The 20,569-nt window shown below is 47.1% G+C and overlaps 1 protein-coding gene across 1 annotated transcript in view; it reads left to right on the top strand.

Annotated features, from left to right (window-relative positions):
- LOC129050719 (myosin-11-like) overlaps window positions 1-20,569 on the top strand; it is a 51,502-nt gene that overhangs the window by 13,349 nt on the left and 17,584 nt on the right. Inside the window, exons 2-3 of the mRNA XM_054533621.2 lie at window positions 5,473-5,834; window positions 20,385-20,541. Of these exons, the coding sequence (XP_054389596.2) occupies window positions 5,490-5,834; window positions 20,385-20,541 (502 nt within the window). The 5' untranslated portion in view covers window positions 5,473-5,489. The remainder of the gene's footprint in view (window positions 1-5,472; window positions 5,835-20,384; window positions 20,542-20,569) is intronic.

Here is a 20,569-nt window from a genome sequence, read left to right as displayed (position 1 = left end):
TGCCAAGACCCTTTCTTTCTTCCTTTCTTTTTTTTTTTTTTTTTTGAGACGGAGTCTCGCTCTGTCGCCCAGGCTGGAGCGCAGTGGTGCAATCTCCACTCACCCACTCACTGCAAGCTCTGCCTCCCAGGTTCACACCATTCTCCTGCCTCAGCCTCCTGAGTAGCTGGGACTACAGGCACCCACCACCACGCCCGGCTAATTTTTTTTTTTTTTTTTGGTAGAGACAGGGTTTCACCGTGTTAGCCAGGATGGTCTCAATCTCTTGATCTCGTGATCCCCCAGCCTCAGCCTCCCAAAGTGCTGGGATTACAGGCGTGAGGCACCGTGCCTGGCCTCTTCCTTCCTTTCTTCTTTCTTTGCTTCCTTCCTTCCTTGGCAAAGTCTTGCTGTGTTGTCCAGGCTGGAGTGCAGTGGCATGATCTCGGCTCATTGCAATCTCCACCTTTGGGGTTCAAGTAATTCTCCTGCCTCAGCCTCCTGAGTAGCTGGAATTACAGGCACATGCCACTATGCCTGGCTAATTTTTGTATTTTTTAGTAGAGACAGGGTTTTGCCATGTTGACCAGGCTGGCCTCAAACTCTTGACCTCAGGTGGTCTGCCTGCCTGGGCCTCTCAAAGTGCTGGGATTACAGGTGTGAACCACCGTGCCCAGCTTGAGACCCACTATTTTATTAGCTTTATAAACAGTTACATCCTAGTTTTATTGTTCTCCATGTATTCACTGGAATTCTTCCATGTAGAAGGGAGTCTTTTTTAAGATAGGGTAAGTGGAGTCAGGGGCAGGACACTTGGTCTTACTATGAGCTAAGCCAAATTCAATAACGATTTTAAAATGCAGAAAGGAGGATTGTTAAACTTAGGACAATACATGTTGTCTACCAGATCTTTATTTCCCTTTCTGGATATCTGAAGTGATTATTCAGATTTAGATGGGATTTCCTCATTTCTCTGCTTTTATTTATTTATTTATTTATTTATTTTTGGATGAAATCTTGCTCTGTTGCTTGGGCAAGAGTGCAGTGGCACCATCTCAGCTCACTGCAACCTCTGCTTCCTGGATTCAAGTGATTCTTGTGCCTCAGCCTCCCGAGGAATTAGGATTACAGGTTCCTGCTACCATGCCCAGCTAATATTTTTGTATTTTTAGTAGAGACCAGTTTTCGCCATGTTGGCCAGTTGGTCTCGAACTCTGGACCTCAAGCAATCCTCCTACCTCAGCCCCAACAAAGTGCTAGGATTACAGGTGTTAGCCACCGCACCTAGCCGCCACTTTTTTTTCATCAGCTGCTATATCAGGTCTCCCAGCAGAAAATCTCTGAGCAAATCAACTTCCAGGTTTGTTTTTTGTTTTTTTGAGACTGAGTTTCACTCTTACTGCCCAGGCTGGAGTGCGGTGAGTGGCACAATCTTGGCTCACTGCAACCTCCACCTCCTGGGTTCAAGTGATTCTCCTGCCTCAGCCTCCAGAGTAGCTGGGATTATAGGCGCATGCTACCACGCCCGGCAACTTTTTGTATTTTTAGTAGAGATGGGGTTTCACATGTTGGCCAGGCTGGTCTCGAACTCCTGACCTCAGATGTTCCGCCGGCCTTGGCCTCCCAAAGTGCTGGGATTACAGGAATGAGCCACTGCACCCAGCAGCAGGTTTTTTAAATTAGTTTTTTAATTATTATTTTCAGCCCTGAAAGGAAAAAAATAGGTATTGGAATATCTGCCACTCCCATTCTGCCTTGCAAAATCTGCATCACCCAAAAGGTTGGGTTTCAGGGTTAGGTGCTCAGCTCTAGGGATCCAGGAGTGGGACATGGGTCTTTATTCTGTCGCTGTGGGATTTGGGGCCCAAGCATGGGGATTATCAGTGAATTCAAAGGAGTTGTGAATTCCCTGCTGAAGGAGGGATGTCAACCACACATAGATCCTGGTGGCCATATGTCCTCACTTAGCCAGCAACTCAGTTCTTTGGATCCCAGCAGCAAGAGGTGGAAGGGGCTGTGAGCCAGTGTTTCCAGGACAGCCCCTACAGCTGTAGTCAAAGAGTCAGGAACAGGGGCCCGGACAGGCCTATAGAGTGTGTTGTCTCTGTCCCTCTCCTCATAAATGCATCTGGATAACAGGACAGATAATGTGAATCTACCATCAATGGGCTTCCCATGTAGAGAGGACATTTAATGACCTAATCTTCCATCAAGAGAGACTTCTTTTTAATTTAGTTACCCTAAGGAACAATTTGTATAGAAAAGGCAGAATCAAGATTTTCACATTTCCACCCCACTTTCTGTACCCATTTAAAAAATAATGCATTTGGGGCCGGGTACGGTGGGTCACACCTGTAATCCCAGCACTTTGAGAGGCTGAGGCTGGTGGATCACTTGAGGTCAGGAGTTTGAGACCAGCCTGGCCAACTTGGCAAAGCCCCGTCTCTACTAAAAATACAAAAATTAGCTGGGTGTGATGGTGCACGCCTGTAATCCCAGTTACTCAGGAGGCTGAGGCAGGAGAATCACTTGAACCCAGAAGGCAGAGGTTGCAGTAAGCCAAGATTGCACCACTGCACTCCAGCGTAGACAACAGAGCAAGACTCCATCTCAAACAACAACAAAAATCATTTTGAACAAATGGATTTAAATATACTTGTCTTTCAACCCTTTTTGGGGTGTTGGGGTGATGGACATATAATTATTTTTCTTATTGATATTCACACTGTCTCATATTTGACCAGTTAGAACCCTAGTATAATATTTTGGTATGCAATTTTCTAGACTTTTAGAAATGTACACACAAACATATAAAGACAAATATTTTAATCAGCTTTATTGAGGTATAATCTATATAAAGTAAAACTCACCAACTTAAATTCAAGTTTTTTTAAGTGTATAGCTTGAGTGAGTTTTTTCAACTTAAAAAATTTATGTCTTAATTGACAAATGATCATACCTGTTCATGGGGTCCATAATGATTTTTTTAGTTGTTTGGTTGGTTGGTTTTGAGACAGGGTCTCACTCTGTGGCCCAGGCTGGTGTGCAGTGGCATGATTACAGCTCACTGCAGCCTTGACCTCCTGGGCTCTAGCCATCTTCCCGTCTTAGCCTCCTGAGTAGCTGGAACCATAGGCATGCACCACCATGCCCTGCTAATTTTTAATTTTTTTACAGAGACAGGGTCTTCTTGTGTTGCCCAGGTTGGTCTTGAACTCCTGGCCTCAAGGGATCCTCCTGTCTCAGCTTCGCAGAGTGCTGAGATTACAGGTGTGAGCCACTGAGTCCAGCTCTTAGTAATGTTTTGATATTAATACATATAATGTGTGGGGAGATAAGATCAGGTAATTAGCATATCCATCATCTCAAGCATTTACCATTACTTTTATTTTGCTACTTCCTATGTAATGACATTTATTATCTCTTTGTGTTGGGAACGTTCGATGTCCTTCTTCTAGCACTTGGAAATGGTGTACTATTTTATTGTTCACTTTAGTCATCCTATAGTGGATAGAACATTCTTAATGAGCTTTGACAAATGTATACAGCCTTGTAAGCACCACCATGACCACAGGGAATACTTTTATCACACCGAAAGGTGGTGCCTCTTACCTCTTATGTACCTCTTCTGTGCCTCTTACTAATCCATTCCTTTCCTTGCCACTGGCAAATCTTTTTTTTTTATTTTTTTGAGACAAGAGTCTCTCTCTGTCACTCAGGCTGTCTCGGCTCACTGCAGCCTCTGCCTCCCAGGTTCAAGCAATTCTCCTGCCTCAGCTTTTTGAGTAACTGGGATTACAGGTGTGCACCACCATGCCCGGCTAATTTTTGTATTTTTAGTAGAGATAGGATTTTACCACATTGGCCAAGCTGGTTTCAAACTCCTGACCTCAAGTGATCCCCCTGCCTTGGCCTCCCAAAGTACTAGGATTACAGGTGTCAGCCAGCATGCATGGCCTCCACTGGCAACTCTTGATTGCCTGTCACCATAGATATGCCTTTTCTATTTTGCCATTACTTTTTTTTTTTTTTTCGAGACAGAGTCTCGCTCTGTCGTCGAGGCTGGAGTGCAATGGTGCGATCTCAGCTCACTGCATCCTCCACCTCCAGGGTTCAAGCAATCCTCTTGCCTCAGCCTCCTGAGTAGCTGGGACTACAGGTGTGTGTCACCACACTCCATTAATATTTGTATTTTTAGTAGAGATGGGTTCTCAACATGTTGCCCAGGCTGGTCTTGAACTCCTGACCTCAGGTGATCCACCCACCTCAGCCTCCCAAGGTGCTGAGATTACAGGTGTGAGCCACGGTGTCCGGCCACCATTACTTTCAATCACAATAACCACACTTACTTTTGCACCAGCCTAATAGTTTTTCGTATTGAAGGAATAATATAGCGTGTGGCCTTTCTGGTTTGTTTCACTGAGCATGATGCTTTTGAGACTCATTTATTTTATTGCATAATTTCTTTCCTTTTACTGAGTTTCCAGTTATATACATTGGGTTGTTTATTTGTTTGTTTGTTTGTTTTTAAGGCAGAGTCTCACTCTGTCACCCAGGCTGGAGTGCAGTGGCTTGATCTTGGCTCACTACAATCTTGACCTCCCAGGCTCAGGTGATTTTCCCACTTCAGCCTCCCAAGTAGCTGAGACTACAGGTGTGCGCTACCATGCCTGGCTAATTTTTTGTATTTTTTGTAGAGGCAGGGTTTTGCCATGTTGCTTACGCTGGTCTCCAACTCTTGGGCTCAAGTGATCTGGGTAATTCTATGTTTAATCGTTTGAGGACTCTTATTTTGCAGTGCACAGTTAGACTTAACCATCTTCCCATATCAGCACGTGTAGACATACTTCCTCTTCCTGCTTCTTTTTGTTGTTGTTGTTGTTGTTTTTTTTTTTTTTTTTTTTTTTTTTTTTTTGAGATGGAGTCTCACTCTGTCACCCAGGCTGGAGTGCAGTGGCACTATCTTGGCTTACTGCAACCTCTGCCTTCCGGGTTTGAGCAATTCTGCCTGAGCCTCCCAATTGGCTGGGATTACAGGTGCGCACCACCATGCCTGGCTAATTTTTGTATTTTCAGTAGAGACGGGGTTTCACCATGTTGGCCAGGCCGGTCTTGAACTCCTGGCCTCAAGTGATTCGCCCACCTCGGCCTCCCACAGTGTTGGGTTTACAGGTGTGAGCCACCTCGTCCAGCCCTACTTCCTACCTCTTGAGCACTGGGTAGTATTTCACGGTATGGAAATAGCATGGCTTATGTATCCAGCTCTATGTTGATGGACATTTGGGTTGTTTGACTTTTGGTATTTTAGGCGATGACACAGATCCCTTTCTGAAGAGCCTTTGGGTGGTCTCTGTTCTTCAACCACCTACAAAATACTACAGGTCTTTGTACTTGGTGGGATGTCTCTGCAGACCGAGTTCCTAGACAGGGCAAGGTGAGTGGTTGATCAGGCAAGGTTGTGGTCTGATTCTGACCCTGTTACCTTGTTCACAGGGGACCAACAAGGCACCATGGTGCAGAAGGGACAACTCAGTGATGATGAGAAGTTCCTCTTTGTGGACAAAAACTTCATCAACAGCCCAGTGGCCCAGGCTGACTGGGCCGCCAAGAGACTCGTCTGGGTCCCCTCGGAGAAGCAGGGCTTTGAGGCAGCCAGCATTAAGGAGGAGAAGGGGGATGAGGTGGTTGTGGAGCTGGTGGAGAACGGCAAGAAGGTCACGGTTGGGAAAGATGACATCCAGAAGATGAACCCACCCAAGTTCTCCAAGGTGGAGGACATGGCGGAGCTGACGTGCCTCAACGAAGCCTCCGTGCTACACAACCTGAGGGAGCGGTACTTCTCAGGGCTAATATATGTGAGTATTGCAGGCAGCCAGGTACCTACTCCTGGCCTCATGAGGAAAGTAGGCATTAGAAATGTGTTGGGAGGGCTGGGCACAGTGGTTCATGCCTGTACTCCCAGCTCTTTGGGAGGCTGAGGTGGGTGGATCACCTGAGGTCAGAAGTTTGAGACCACGCTGGCCAACATGGTGAAATGCCATCTCTACTAAAAATACAAAAAGTAGCCGAAGGTGGTGATACGCACCTGTAATCCCAGCTACTGGGGAAGCTGGGGCAGAAGAACTGCTTGAACCCAGGAGGTGGAGGTGCAGTGAGCCAAGACTGTACCACTGCACTCCACCCTGGGTGACAGAATAAGACTCTGTCTCAAGAAAAAAAAAGGAAATGGGAGGCTGAAGGTTTGATCAAGGGAGATTGCAAGATGAGGTGGAATCTTTCCAACGTGGGTTCACATCTCAGCCCTTGAAGAGGTTATTTCCCCTTTTGAAGCCTCAGTTTTCCTATCCATAAAATGGGAATAATTACCCTCATTACAGACAGGAGGTGTGACAATCCCATGTCATCACATATGCCAAGTGCCAAGATGTTTGATAAATTCTCAACAGATTTCATTGGCATCGTTCTCTGTCCTTCCTTCCTCTTGAAAGTAAAGAAGAGCTCATAACTGCTTTGGAAAGGCTGGATTTTCTTGGCAGCCAGGTGTGTAGGAGACATGAGGATGTGGCTAGGTTTTAGGGAGGTCTTCCTTGTCACAGAGGGGAATGTTCAGGTTGGTCCTAGGACTCTTTTAGGTAGACTTGCAGATCAGAGTGGACTAGAGATGGCACAATATGGTACCCACTGGCTACTCATGGCTAACTAAATTTAGATTTAAATTAATTAAAAGAAACATTAGACCGGGTGTGGTGGCTCATACCTGTAATCCCAGCACTCTGGGAGGCCAAGGCGGGTAGATCACCTGAGGTCAGGAGTTTGAGACCAGCCTGGCCAACATGATGAAACCCCGTCTCTACTAAAAATACAAAAATTAGCCAGGCATGGTAATGCACATCTGTAATCCCAGCTGCTTGAGAGGCTGAGGCAGGAGAATTGCTTGAACCCAGGAGGCAGAGGTTGCAGTGAGTTGAGATGGTGCCATTGTACTCCAGCCTGGGCAATAAGGGCAAAACTCCATCTCAAAAAAAAAAAAAAAAAACATTAAAAACTTTATTGGCTGGGTGCATGGGCTCGCACCTGTAATCTCAGCACTTTGGGAGGCCGAGATGTGTGGATCACCTGGGGTCAGGAGCTCTAGACCAGGCTGGCCAACATGGTAAAACCCCGTCTCTACTAAAAATAGAAAAATTAACCAGGCGTGGTTGTGTGTGCCTGTAATCCCAACTACTTGGGAGGCTGAGGCAGGAGAATCACTTGAACCCGGGAGACAGAGGCTGCAGTGAGCCAATATCGCGTTATTGTACTCCAGCCTGGGCAATAAGAGCAAAACTTCATCTCTAAATAAATACATAAGTAAAATAAAATAAAAAATAACAAATTTATTTCTTTTGTTGTATTGGCCCTGGGTCAAGTAGTCAATAGCCACCTGTGGCTAGTGGCTGGTGTACTGGGTAGCATAAGTGCAGAATGTTCCCATTATCATAGAAAGTTCTGTTGGACTGCCTGGACTAGATGATTGGGGCTTGGAGTGTGATGTTGTGGGGCACGGGTCACCAGACTGGTGCACAGAGGTCACCCGACCCAGCCTACGTCTATCTCTTCTCTCTGAAAGGGCTTGCTCACCCTTGAGCAGGTTACCTCATGCCTCTGAAGCTTTGTTTCCTTTTCTGTAAAATGGATGCAAGAATAGTGCCAGCCTCTTGGGAGCCGGGCATAGTGGCTCATGCCTGTAATCCCAGCACTTTGAGAAACTGAGGCAGGTGGATCACTTGAGCCCAGGAGTTTGAGACCAGCCTGGGCAACACAATGAGACCCCATCTCTGCAAAAATAAATTAGCCAGGTGCAGTGGTGCGTACTCATAATCCCAGCTACTCAGGGAGGCTGAGGCAGGAGGATCACTTGAGCCCAGGAGTTCAAGGCTGCAATGAGCTATGATTGTGCCACTGCACTCTAGACTGGGTGACAGAGCGAGACCTTGTCTGTTTAAAAAAAAAAAATAGTACCAGCTTCATGGAGTGGGTTACTCTAAATAGAAAGCACTTAATACACTTCCTGCTACATGTTAAGTGTAGGCACTGAAAATGTTAAGTGTTATTAGATTGGTTTTTGCTGTGGTTATGATCACTTTTGATTTGACTAGTAAGATGTTCTTCTTCCATCACTTGGCATCCTTCTGTCCCTTTGGTCCTGGTCTGTACATTTTGCCAAATGAAAATTACAAAAAGCCCCTTGTCATCTCTAAAAATGTCCTGCACATTTTTTTCCTAATTAGGAAACTAAGACACGTTCACTGTGGAACACTTGGAGAATTCAGAAAGCATAGTGAACACAAAACAGAAAAATTAGTCCTTAACCAGAGATGCGGTGCGTTCTTTGTCTCTTTGTGAGCATGGTATCTGTTTACATATTTAAAAGCCTGTTGGGCACACAGTTTAGTGACTTGCTCTTTTTTCCATTTGGAAATGCTCAGTGTTGGCTTGTGTAATGTATCTCAGGCAGCCCCAAAGATACCCCTTGTAAGAGGTAGTATAGAATCTGTCATGGGGATAGGCCATTTTTCCACTGTTCTTATAGATAGTTCAGAAGGGGTTAGAGTGGCTTTTTAAAGAGCCAAATGCTAAGTAAGAGTGAGCAACTGAGCAACTCATAACTTTTTTTTTTTTCCTTTTTGAGATGGGGACTTACTCTGTCATTGAGGCTGGAGGGCAGTGGTTCCATCATAGCTCACTACAGCTTCCAAGTCCTGGGTTCAAGTGATCTTCTCACCTCAGCCTCCTGAGTAGCTGTGGACCTCAGGCGTGCACCACCACACCTGGCTAATTTTTAAAAAAAACTTTTGTAGAGACTGGGATCTCACTATATTACCCAGGCTCGTCTCAAACTCCTGGCCTCAAGCCATCTCCTGCCTTGAGTTTTCACGGCGCTGGGATTATAGGTGTGAGCCACTATGCCTCGCCGTAACTATTAAATATGTCCTCCAATCCAAGTGCTGTACCTTGACACATTTTATTTTATTTAACACAACATCCCCTGAGTTAAAAATGTTTGCCCCTTTTAGGGAAGGAAGCTGAGGCGCAGTGTTGCAAAATGTATCTTTACTTTCTTAAGTAGGGGATGTCTCTTATCTGTGGCACTGTTTGTAGGGAAATATTATTGATCTGGGGCTGTTCGTATGTTGGACATTTTCTTTTTCTTTCTTCTTTTTTTTTTTTTGAGATGGAATTTCACTTTTGTTGCTCAGGCTGGAGTGAAGTGGAGCGATCTTGGCTCATTGCAACCTCCACCTCCTGGGTTGAAGTGATTCTCCTGCTTCAGCCTCCCGAGTAGCTGGGATTGCAGGGATGTGCCACCACGCCTCGCTGATTTTTGTATTTTTAGTAGAGACGGGTTTCACCATGTTGGCTAGGCTGGTATCCAACTCTTGACCTCAGGTGATCCACTTGCCTCAGCCTCCCAAAGTGCTGGGATCACAGGCCTGAGCCACCATGCCCAGCCAGTATGTTGGATATTTCTAAAGAGGCCCATCTGTAGGGAGCTAGAGGGAAAATTGGACTCTTTGGGGCCCAGGTCTTCCATCTAAGATGTATCGTCACCATCTAGGGAGTTTCAGGACAGGCCTGTGTATTCATCTCACCTGCAGTCCTCAAATAGAAATCAGAAAAAAAAAATAATAATAATAAGGGGCGTATGAAGGTCCTGAGACCCAAAATATCTTCTGACAGCAGATTAAAAATAAATGAATCAAAGCTTCAAATTCCTGCTATGCTTCTCTGGACAGATTAGATTAAAATCCTTTCAGCCTTGTGATGATGGCCCTGCTCTCCTCTTGTTCCTTTCTGGTCAGTTTAATTGCTTAATAGAAACCGTTGTCCATGACGGAGAAGATAAAGAAGGAAAGGGGTTGGGGTGGGGGAGCACAGTGAGTTACTCTCCCAGCCCATAATAGCAGCACGCATGACTCTTGTTAACAGGCGGGTAGTGAGGTGAGGCCAGGTCCGTGGTCTGGCATGCATGACTTTGCCCTCTGTGATGAAGATAAACTTTCTACTCCGTTCTGCAAGGCTCGCCTCAAATGATGCGCCTTTGAGAAGGTTCTGGCAGACCTCTTGTGCTCTTGGATCTAGAAGAGTCTATAGAAGCCAGAGGAGCTTGTCTCCTTATCTTAGAGATGCAGGTTCTGGGCTCAGCAATGTCTAGCAATCTACCTAAACTGCTGAAGACTTGTAGCATACCTGGCGGGGAGCATAACTTTGATGCCTGGTCCTAAGGGTCTCTTGGTCTTCTGAATGCTGTCTTTTGGCTGAGTTCATCTGCCTCGAGTGAGTTCGTTCCTTTCCTTTCCTTTTCTTTTCTTTCTTTCTTCCTTCCTTCCTTCCTTCCTTCCTTCCTTCTTTCCTTCCTTCCTTCCTTCCTTCCTTCTTTCTTTCTTTCTTTCTTTTCTTCCTTTCTTTCCCTTTCAGTCTGTCTTCTTTTTTCTTTTTCTTTCTTTTGAGATGGGGTCTTACTTTGTTGCTCAGGCTGGAGTACAGTGGCATGATCTCAGCTCACTGCAACCTCTGCCTCCTCGGACTCAAGGGATCCTATCTCAGTCTCCTGAGTAGCTGGGACTACAGGCACGTAGCACCACACCCGGCTAATTTTTTTGTGTTTTTGATAGAGGTGGGTTCACACCGTATTGCCCAAACAGATCTCAAACTCCTGAGCTCAAGCAATCTGCCCCCATTTGGCCTCCCAAAGTGTTAGGATTACAGGCATGAGATCGTGCCGCTGCACTCCAGCCTGGGTAACAGAGTAAGACTCCGTCTCAAAAAAACAAACAAACAAAAAAAAGGATGAGGATGCTGAGGCTTAGATGTGCTCAGTCCCATCACTGGAAAGTGGGCAGAGCTGGGATTCAGACAAGGTCTGTGTGAGTCCAGGGTCAGGGTGAATACCTATGATTAGTAGCAAAGGGCTCTTGGGGTAATAGGCTTAGAGCAGGAGGTGATGGTCGTGGGCTGGAGCAGGAGGGAACAGTGCCAGAGGCCTTATTAGCTTTGGGGTAGACAAGATTTAAGTGCAGAGCAAGAAGGAATTGAACCTTTTATTATGATTCCTTGAGCACCTAACTAGATGCTAGACTAATGATTACAACCTGCTAACACAGAGGAGTGATTTTTGTTTTTAAATTGAGTTAACTTAATATATCAAAAAAGGAAAGAAATCTGTTTCTGGCATTGCTGGAAAAAGCAGAGGACCTGACACTGCAGAATGCAGGGTGCGAGGTAGCAGTCCCTGTGAGATGGGTTTTATGCTCTCTGCTTTTCCACAGACCCCACCACTCCCTGTCGTCTCCCAGGCCCTGGTAGCCATTGACCGTGGCACCTCTTTTGTTCACTCACACACGCCCTGCTTCACTCATGCCTTACCTGCTTTGTCTCTGTAGACAGTGGGACCCTCTACCCTAGACCAAACCTCTGGGGTTGGGAAAATCATGATCCAGAGCCAAGGTGGATGGGCCTCCTTGCTCATTGGAACTCCAAGCCCAAGTCCCCGACCCATGAACCCCAAAGGACATTTTTCCAGTTCTGGTTCTGCTTCTGGAATGCCCCAGGGGGTCAGGAGAAGCCCTCCTTCCAAACTTTAGCAGGTGACAATTTTTCCGCCTTAGAGACCTGGCCTAGCAATCTTAGCCTACTCTGGAATTAGTGTCCTCCCAGGGACACAAGGAACAAGCAGATTGTGAATAGAGGCCTCCTGTGTGCCGGCCGTGCACTGGTCCCTAGAGGGTCGAAAGACACTATAACTGGAAGCTGCCCTTTGTTAAGCCCCAGGAATTAGCCCTTCTGATTATTTTTTTTTTTTTTTTTTTTTTTTTAGGGGGAGTCTCGCTCTGTCACCCAGGCTGGAGTGCAGTGGTGCAATCTTGGCTCACTGCAACCTCCATTTCCTGAGTTCAAGCAATTCTCCTGCCTCAGCCTCCTGGTAGCTGGGATTACAGGCACATGCCACCATGCCCAGCTAATTTTTGTGTTTTTAGTAGAGAAGGGGTTTCACCATGTTGGCCAGGTTGGTCTTGAACTCCTGAACTCAGATGATCCTCCCACCTCCGCCTCCCAACGTGCTGGGATTATAGGCATGAGCCACTGTACCCGGCCTTCTGATCTTTCAAGTCATTATTGCTTGAAAGAACCTCCTCCAGTAACACAAGGATAATCTATGCAAAGACTACAGGAGAATATTTTAAAAATAAGTATGTATCACAAAAAGCAGCCCTCTTCACTGGAGGCAAACATGATTCACAGGTTCATGTATGTACACACACACACACACAACAAACATAAGAAAAAGTCACTCCTTGTATGTTTTGCAGTATGATTTTTTTCCACTTAACCCTACCTTATAGTTTTTTCTGTCTGTTCATAACTATCTAGTCAGACTTAAAATATGTTTTTGAATAGCTAAGACATGCAAATATGAAATAAAATAGTGTATAAGGGAATATAGAACTTCCCCCTTCATTCCTATTCCTCGCCCTTCCAGTTCCCCTTCTTAGAGACACTGTGGTTGCTGGTTACATATGTAGCCCTCCAGTCGTGTTATTTATTTATTTATATTATTTTTCGAGATGGAGTCTCACTCTGTCACCCAGACTGGAGTGCAGTGGCATGATCTTGGCTCACTGCAACAGCCCCCTCCCAGGTTCAAGCAATTCTCCTCCCTCAGCCTCCCAAGTAGCTGGGACTACAGGCTTGCACCACCATGCCCAGCTAATTTTTGTATTATTAGTAGAGAGGGGGTTTTGCCATGTTGGCCAGGCTGGTCTTGATCTCCTGACCTCAGGTGATCCACCTGCCTCAGCCTGCCAAAGTGCTGGGATTGCAGGCTTAAGCCACTGTGACCAGCCTATTGTTTTTTTTGTGATGAAGTCTCACTCTGTCACCCAGGCTGGAGTGCAATGGTGCGATCTCGGCTCCTGCAACCTATGCCTTCTGGATTCAAGCGATCCTCCTGCCCCAGCCTCCTGAGTAGCTGGGATTACAGGTGTGCACCATCACACCCAGCTAATTTTTGTATTTTTTGTAAAGATGGGTTTTTGCCATGTTAGCCAGGCTGGTCTTGAACTCCTGACCTAAAGTGATCCACCCACCTCAGCCTCCCAAAGTGCTACAATTACAGGTGTGAGCTGCTCCATCCAGCCTCCAGTGCTGTTTTATACACATGCAGCCACATAGAGAGCCCCTCCTGCACCCTTCCAAAATGGCAGCACAGGCCACGGCTGTTGTGTGTCTCAATCTTCGCATCTGACTGTGTATTTTGGCCCTTCATCCATGGTAGTAGAGATACGGCCACTGCACAGTCTTCTGCTATAGGGATGAACCGTAATGATTAAGCCTGTCTGCTATTGACAGGTATTTAGGTTGTTTCTAGTCTTTTTGGTCTTAAAAGCAAGGCTGCAGCAAAAACACGTGCTTGGTGGACCACATCTGTCTCTAGGTTGGGTATTTAGAAAGCCGTGATATTGCACTGCAGCATCATAAAGAAGGTGTGATTATCCATCACTTTATTGAGGAAGCTCAGGTGTAGGTCTGTATGCACAAGTCAGGCAGGTGATAAGGCAAAGCCAACACTCTGCCCAGGCCTGTGTGTGTGTGTTTTGTTTTTTTGTTTTGTTTTTTTTGAGACCGAGTCTCCCTCTATGGCCCAGGCTGGAGTGGAGTGGCACAATCTCAGCTCACTGCAACCTCTGCCGCCTGAGTTCAAGCAGTTCTCCTGCCTCAGCCTCCCGAGTAGCTGGGACTACAGGCACACGCCACCATACCTTGCTAATTTTTGTATTTTTAGTAGTGATGAGGTTTCACTGTGTTGGCCGGGCTGGTCTCGAACTCCTGACCTCAGGTGATCCACTCACCTTGGCCTCCCAAAGTGCCGGGATTACAGATGTGAGCCACTGCACCTGGCCAGCCCTGTGTGTCTGAAAGCCAGTGTTCCTTCCACTTCCCTCCCTACCTTCCCTGTTGCTCATTTCTGCTGCAGGCCCTGGGAGCACCCCCTGCTCAGGGCTCTGTGGCTGACCATATAAAGCGTCAGAGAAAAACTGGAGCTGCTTCCTAATATGGTCACAAGAGGGAAATCCTGGGCCTGCAGCTGGGAATTGCTGGTGGCACAGGGCCCATGAGATGACGGCTGGGACACAGGAGGCTGGGATGTTGAAACCTGTGAATTTAACCAGCTACAGAGGGGCTCATGGGGCCAGAGAGGCAGAAACACAGCCAACTATGGTTGGGCTGGGTCGAGGTGAAGGAGAAGTGGCTGAACAATGTGGGAGGAAGAGCCAGATGCTGAAGCCCCACGGCCCTGCCGTGAGATGTGCGGCTGCCTGCACCAGTCTTACCTTCACTCCATCGTCATACCCTGGCTTGCTTAGAAAGCTTTTACAGAACTCAGCAGATTCAGATCTACCTGGAAGTATGGATTAAGTGCTTGCTGTGTGCATGGCACTGGGAGAGATGTCCCAAACAAAGAGGATGAAAGTCATATTCCTCTTTCAGAAGCTGGTGATGGAGTTGAAAAGGCAGTGTGGTCCTTCCTTCTTTTTAAAAATTCATTTTATTCTTTTTTTTTTTTTTTTTTCTTTGAGAGAGTCTCACTCTGTCACCCAGGCTGGAGTGTGGTGGCATGATCTCGGCTCACATAACCTCTGCCTCCTTCGTTCAGGTGACTCTCCTGCCTCAGCCTCCTGAGTAGCTGGGATTACAGGCATGCGCCACCACACCTAGCTAATTTTTGTATTTTTAGTAAAGACGGGGTTTTGCCATGTTAGCCAGGCTGGTCTCAAACTCCTGACCTCAAGTGATCTGACCTCCTCGACTTCCCAAACTGCTGGCATTAAAGGTGTGAGCCACCATGCCCGGCCTCTTCCTTCTTTTTAAAAATTCATTTTTTTTCTTTTCTTTTCTTTCTTTTTCTTTCCTTCTCCTTCCTTCCTTCTCTCTCTTTTTTTTTTTTTTTTAGAGTCTCACTCTGTTGCCCAGGCTGGAGTGCAGCACCATGATCTCAGCTCACTATAACCTCCACCTCCTGGGTTCAAGTGATTCTCCTACCTCAGCCTCCCAACTAGCTGGGATTATAGGCACCTGCCATCATGCCTGGCTGATTTTTGTATTTTTAGTAGAGATAGGGTTTTGCCATGTTGGTCAGGCTGGTCTTGAACTCCTAACCTCAAATGATCTGACCTCCTTGGCCACCCGAAGTGCTGGGATTACAGCTGACTGAGTGTCTACTCCGTGCCTGGCACTGTGCGGGGTGCAGGACATACAGTAGTGTGGGGGTCACACTCCAGGAGGTGATATTTAGGCAGAGCTCTAAAAGAGGAGAGGGAACCAGCTGTGCAAAGATGAGGGGAAAAGTGTTCCAAGTGGAAGGAACAGTGTATTGAAGGCTCTAAGGTAGCAAGACTTTCCCTCTCATGAAATGAAGGGAGCATAGTAAGAGTCACTAAATAACATTGATTGAGCACCTACTACATACCAGCCACCATGCTAAGTGCTTTTGGAGCATTATCTCACAGCACACCTGTGAAGGGCTTGTTAGTATGCATCCCTGTTTTGTAGATGAGGATAAGTGAGACTCAGAGAGGTTAAGGGACTTGCCCAGGGTCACACAGCGAAGAAGTAGCAGAGTAAAGGTTCAAATTCAAGTACCCCATACCCAGTTCTGAGCCCTTAGGCACTGTCCTTTACTGCCTCCAGGTCAAGGGCTTGAGTGAGGACGGGTTGGGCTATAAATGATACCTACATTCAAAAGGGGCATGGCAGTGGACATGGCCCCAGAGGAGCTGGAGATGGAGTCGAGGCCTGAAGGAGGGTGGGGCTTGATTGACCCTTGTTCAGGTGACCACGGACGGGCGCTTCTCTTTGGGAGGCTTGTTCTGGGGACAGGGGACACCGATTGAACAGGACATAGCACCTGGCCTGGCTCAATGCAGTCCACTGAGTACCTACTGCTGCAGTGCAAGGCCCCCAGGTCACAGAGGTGAAGTCAGGCTGTCCCTGCTCCCAGGAAGCTGTATCATTAATTTATTCCCCTGGTATGTATTTAGCAAGCATTTAGTTAGCACCTATTCTATACCAAGACCTGTGCTGGGACTGAAGAGGAGAAAGAGGGGGTTCCCCAGCCTCAAGGCACTTGCAGCTGGTGTTTGCAGGATGGGTGGGAGGGTCCTGGGTGATGAAATGGGGAAGAGGGGTGTCCAGGCAGGCAGCCCCCCACTCCCAGCCCCACTAGGCTGGATGTTGCTCCTGGGCCCTGCTTACCTCTCACCCTTGCTCTGCTTCTCCATTTTGGTCCAATGGAGCTGCTTATACCAAGCTGCTTGTAGTTCACCCCCATGGACCCCGTGTCCTGTTTTTCTGCCCATGTCCCTGCTTTGTCCTGAGCTGGTTAATACCTTGTTGTCCTTTAAGACTCAGCGCAGGGAATACCTCCCCACCTGGAGGTTTCCCTGACCACCCCCACCGTGGGTTAGGGCCTTCCCTTCCTTGTTCCCATCATTCTCTGTTCTTATGATGTGTTTTAATGTACTTGTCTCCCCCTCTGATCTAAGTTCTTTAAGGGCAGAAGCTATCATTGATTTCTTTATCTCCAGCCTCTGACATAGATGTGGTATATAGTAGGTGCTCAGTAAATGGTTGATGGCTATTTAGACAGGCATATGCTGACTCATTCATGTTCCTTTTAGTAGATGGTGAGAACCTCTGTCTCCATGAATCCTGTTTCTTTTCTTTTTTCTTTTTTTTTTTTTTTGAGATGGGGTCTCCCTCTGTCACCCAGGCTGGAGTGCAATGGCACCACCTTGGCTCACTACAACCTCCCTCCACCTCCCAGGTTCAAGTGACTCTCCTGCCTCAGCCTGCCCAGTAGCTGGGACTACAGGCATGTGCCACCATGCCCTGCTAATTTTTTGTATTTTTGGTAGAGACAGGGTCTCACTGTGTTGCCTAGGTTGGTCTCGAACTCCTGAGTGTGAGTAATCTGCCCTCCTTGGCCTCCCAAAGTGCTGGGATCATAGGTGTGAACCACTGTGCCCAGCAATCCTGTACCTTCAAAGAATATCTTTCCTCTGCAGCACCCCCAGACATTACATACCATTGTCCCTTAGCAGACTGAGCCCTGGAAGGACCTTCTCCACTCTCTCTTTTTCTTTTTCTTTTTTTTTTTTTTTGAGACAAGGTCTCACCGTGTCACCCAGGCTGGAGTGCATGGCACAATCACGACTCACTGCAACCTCAACCTCCCAGCCTTAAGCAAACCTCCCACCTCAGCCTCCCAAGTGGCTGGGACTACAGGCAAGTGCCACCATGCCCAGCTAATTTTTAAATTTCTTGTAGAGATGGGGTCTCACTGTGTTGCCCAGGCTGGTCTCAGACTTCTGGGCTCAAGCGATCTTCCTGCCTTGACCTCCCAAAGTGCTGGGATTACAAGTGTGAGCCACCACACCTGGCCAGACTTTCCCACTCTCTAATTGGCTCCAGCCCTTGACTAAAAGCCCCTTGAGGGCTGGGACCCTGTGGTTTTTTTTTTTTTTTTATGTTCTAATGTAGTCCCAGCACATTTTGCATGGCATCTGGGACATACAGAATGAATGAATGAAGGAATGAATGCAGGAAGGAAGGAATGAATGAACGAAAGAATGAATGAACAATCAATAGTTTCTGTTTCTGTTGGATGGGCCTAGGCTGGATAGCATAATAGACCATGCTCATACCTGGGGGTGGGCCAGGCTGGGCTTGGTGCTGCCAGGATCTTCTTTGGTGACCTCGGTCAAGTCACTTAACCCTCTGTTGCTTGGTTCACTCTAGTTGTAACTGAGAGGTGGATCTGTGGTTCTCCCTAAGTCACTTGCAGGGAAGAGGATATGCTTTATGGCCATCAGAGTCTTGGGCAGTACTGATGTTTATCATTTGGGAAAAGCAGTTCCTGTGAGACGGGTTGCAGCCTGTCTCCTGAACTGTGACCTCAACCATGGGAAAATCTAGTATCCAGTAAGGAAAAATCATGACGATAGTGCCTTACCACGTACAGCATGGCGGGACTCACCTTGTGCCTTGAATCCTCCGTCCCTGATCTGATTATTTTCAGATGCTCCTATTCACCCAGTAGGACAGGACTGCTATTTTTTAAATGGTAAAGTGCATATAATGTACAATTTACCATTTTAAACATTTTAAAGAAAACAGTGCCATTAAGTGCATTCACAATGTTGTACAGCTATCAATTTCAAGACAGGGTCTTGCTCTGTCACCCAGGGGCTAGAGTGCAATGGTACAATCATAGCTCACTATAACCTTGAGCTCCTGGGATCAAGCAATCCTCCTGACTCAGCCTCCCAAGTAGCTAGGACTACAGGTGATCACCACCATGGCCAGCTATTTTTTTTTTTTTTTTTTTGTAGAGAGGGGGTCTGGCTGTTGTTGCCTGGGCTGGTCTCGAACTCTTAGCCTGAAGCAATCCTCCCACCTTCGCCTCCCAAAGTGCTGGGATTACAGGCATGAGCCACTACACTTGGCCCCAGAGCATTTTTATAGCCCCAAAAGGAAACCCTATACCCGTGAGCAGTTCCTCCTCATTTCCCCCCTCTCTCCAGCCCCTGGGAACCGTGAGTCTGTTTTCTGTCTCCGTGGCTTTGCCTACTCTAGACACCTCATATAAATGAGATGATACAGTAAGTGACCTTTCATGCCTGGCTTCTTTCACTAGGCATATTTTCAAGCTTCATCCACATTGGAGAGCTGGTGTCAGTGTTTGTCTCTGTTTTCCAGATGGGGAAGGTATTTAATGGTCACGAGCAGCTGCTCTGGGGTAACCAGGAGTTCTAGTTCCCAACTTCCCTCCAGCTGTGTAACCTGGTGACAACCTCACCACGCCTCACTTCGCCCTCCTGTCAAACAGGCAGTGGGGAAATCACTGTTACTGAGTAGTTGTGAAGATTCCATAAGGAGATGCCTCTGCCATCTTCCAGAGACTGAGTCACTGGGGTTTCTTCTTAGATATGGACATTGGAAGGTCCCAGAAAGAGATCAGAGGGTGGTGGGAGGAGAGAGAAGTTGGAGGATTATTACCTTTTCCTCCCTCCCTCCTGGACCACAGTTTTGGCAGTTGTGTTGCTATATGGCTGCGGATCCCTCTGGACAGCCCCTTTTTAGGGGTGCGTGGCTTTCTATGTCTCCAATGTTCAGTTAATGACATTCCCTCTCTGGCTGGGTGCGGTGGTTCCCACCTGTCATCCCAGCACTTTGGGAAGCTGAGACTGGCGCATCGCCTGAGCTCAGGAGTTCAAGACCAGCCTGGGCAATATAGTGAAACCCTGTCTCTACAAAAAATAAAATGAAATAAAAATTACCTGGGCATGGTTGTGCACACCTGTGGTACCACTTACTTGGGAGGCTGAGATGAGAGGATCACTTAAACCCAGAAACTCAAGGTTGTAGTGAGCCAAGATCACCCCACTACACTGCAGCCTGGGCAACACAGCAAGACCCTGTCTCAAAAAAAAAAATGTAAACAACATTCTCTTCTGTTCTTGCTCTTCAGACTTAACTGCTCCCATCACTGGTTGGGTTTCTTTAATTCTGCACACATATCTATAAGCAGTCTCTTTATTAAATGTTCCTGAGTTAATATCTTAAGTGCGCTGTTCATTTTCTGTGCCACCTGTTAAATGATGAGCATTTAATACGATTGTGAACATCCAAAAAAATCCTGTGTAGTGCTTAGTTTGGTGCCCAACACATAGTAGGTGTTCAATGAACGGTGGCTGTTATTTAAGCCAGTGAGGTCCAGGGAGGTAAAGTGGCAGCTCGGAGGAGTGGAGCTGAGATTTGAACCCAGAGCTCTTCAAAACTCCACAGTTGGGCCAGGTGCAATGGCTCACACCAATAATCCCAGTGCTTTGGGAGGCCGAAATGGGAGAATTGCTTGAGCTCAGGAATTTGAGACCAGCCTGAGCAACACAGTGAAACCCACGTCTCTACAGAAAATACAAACATCAGCCAGGCCTGGTGGCGCCCGCCTGTAGTCCTGGCTACTTGGGAGGCTGAGGTAGGAGGATCACCTGAGTCCAGAAAGTCAAGGTTGCAGTGAGTCATGTTCACACCACTGCACTCCAGCCTAGGTGACAGAGTGAGACCCCATCTCAAAACAAACACAGAACCCCCCAACAGTTGCAAAATATAACATAGACAGCCTGGAAACCCACTCTCGCCCTTTCTCCTCTTCCCCCATACCTGGAATATCAGTGAGGCCCAGGATTTCCACTAAGACTCCAAGCTCCAGTTTCCCCATCTCTAAAATGAGAATACTGAGTGCTTCTGTGCGATCTGTCTTCCCTGGAGGAGGTCTGAAAGTAAGCTGGATTCTCTGTCTGCAGACGTACTCTGGCCTCTTCTGCGTGGTGGTCAACCCCTATAAACACCTGCCCATCTACTCGGAGAAGATCGTCGACATGTACAAGGGCAAGAAGAGGCACGAGATGCCACCTCACATCTACGCCATCGCAGACACGGCCTACTGGAGCATGCTTCAAGGTGAGTGAACTCAGTGAGGGCTGCACGG

Source organism: Pongo abelii, chromosome 18, assembly GCF_028885655.2.
Source record: "Pongo abelii isolate AG06213 chromosome 18, NHGRI_mPonAbe1-v2.0_pri, whole genome shotgun sequence".
NCBI lineage: Eukaryota > Metazoa > Chordata > Mammalia > Primates > Hominidae > Pongo > Pongo abelii.
This window is presented reverse-complemented; position numbering and strand designations above follow the sequence as displayed.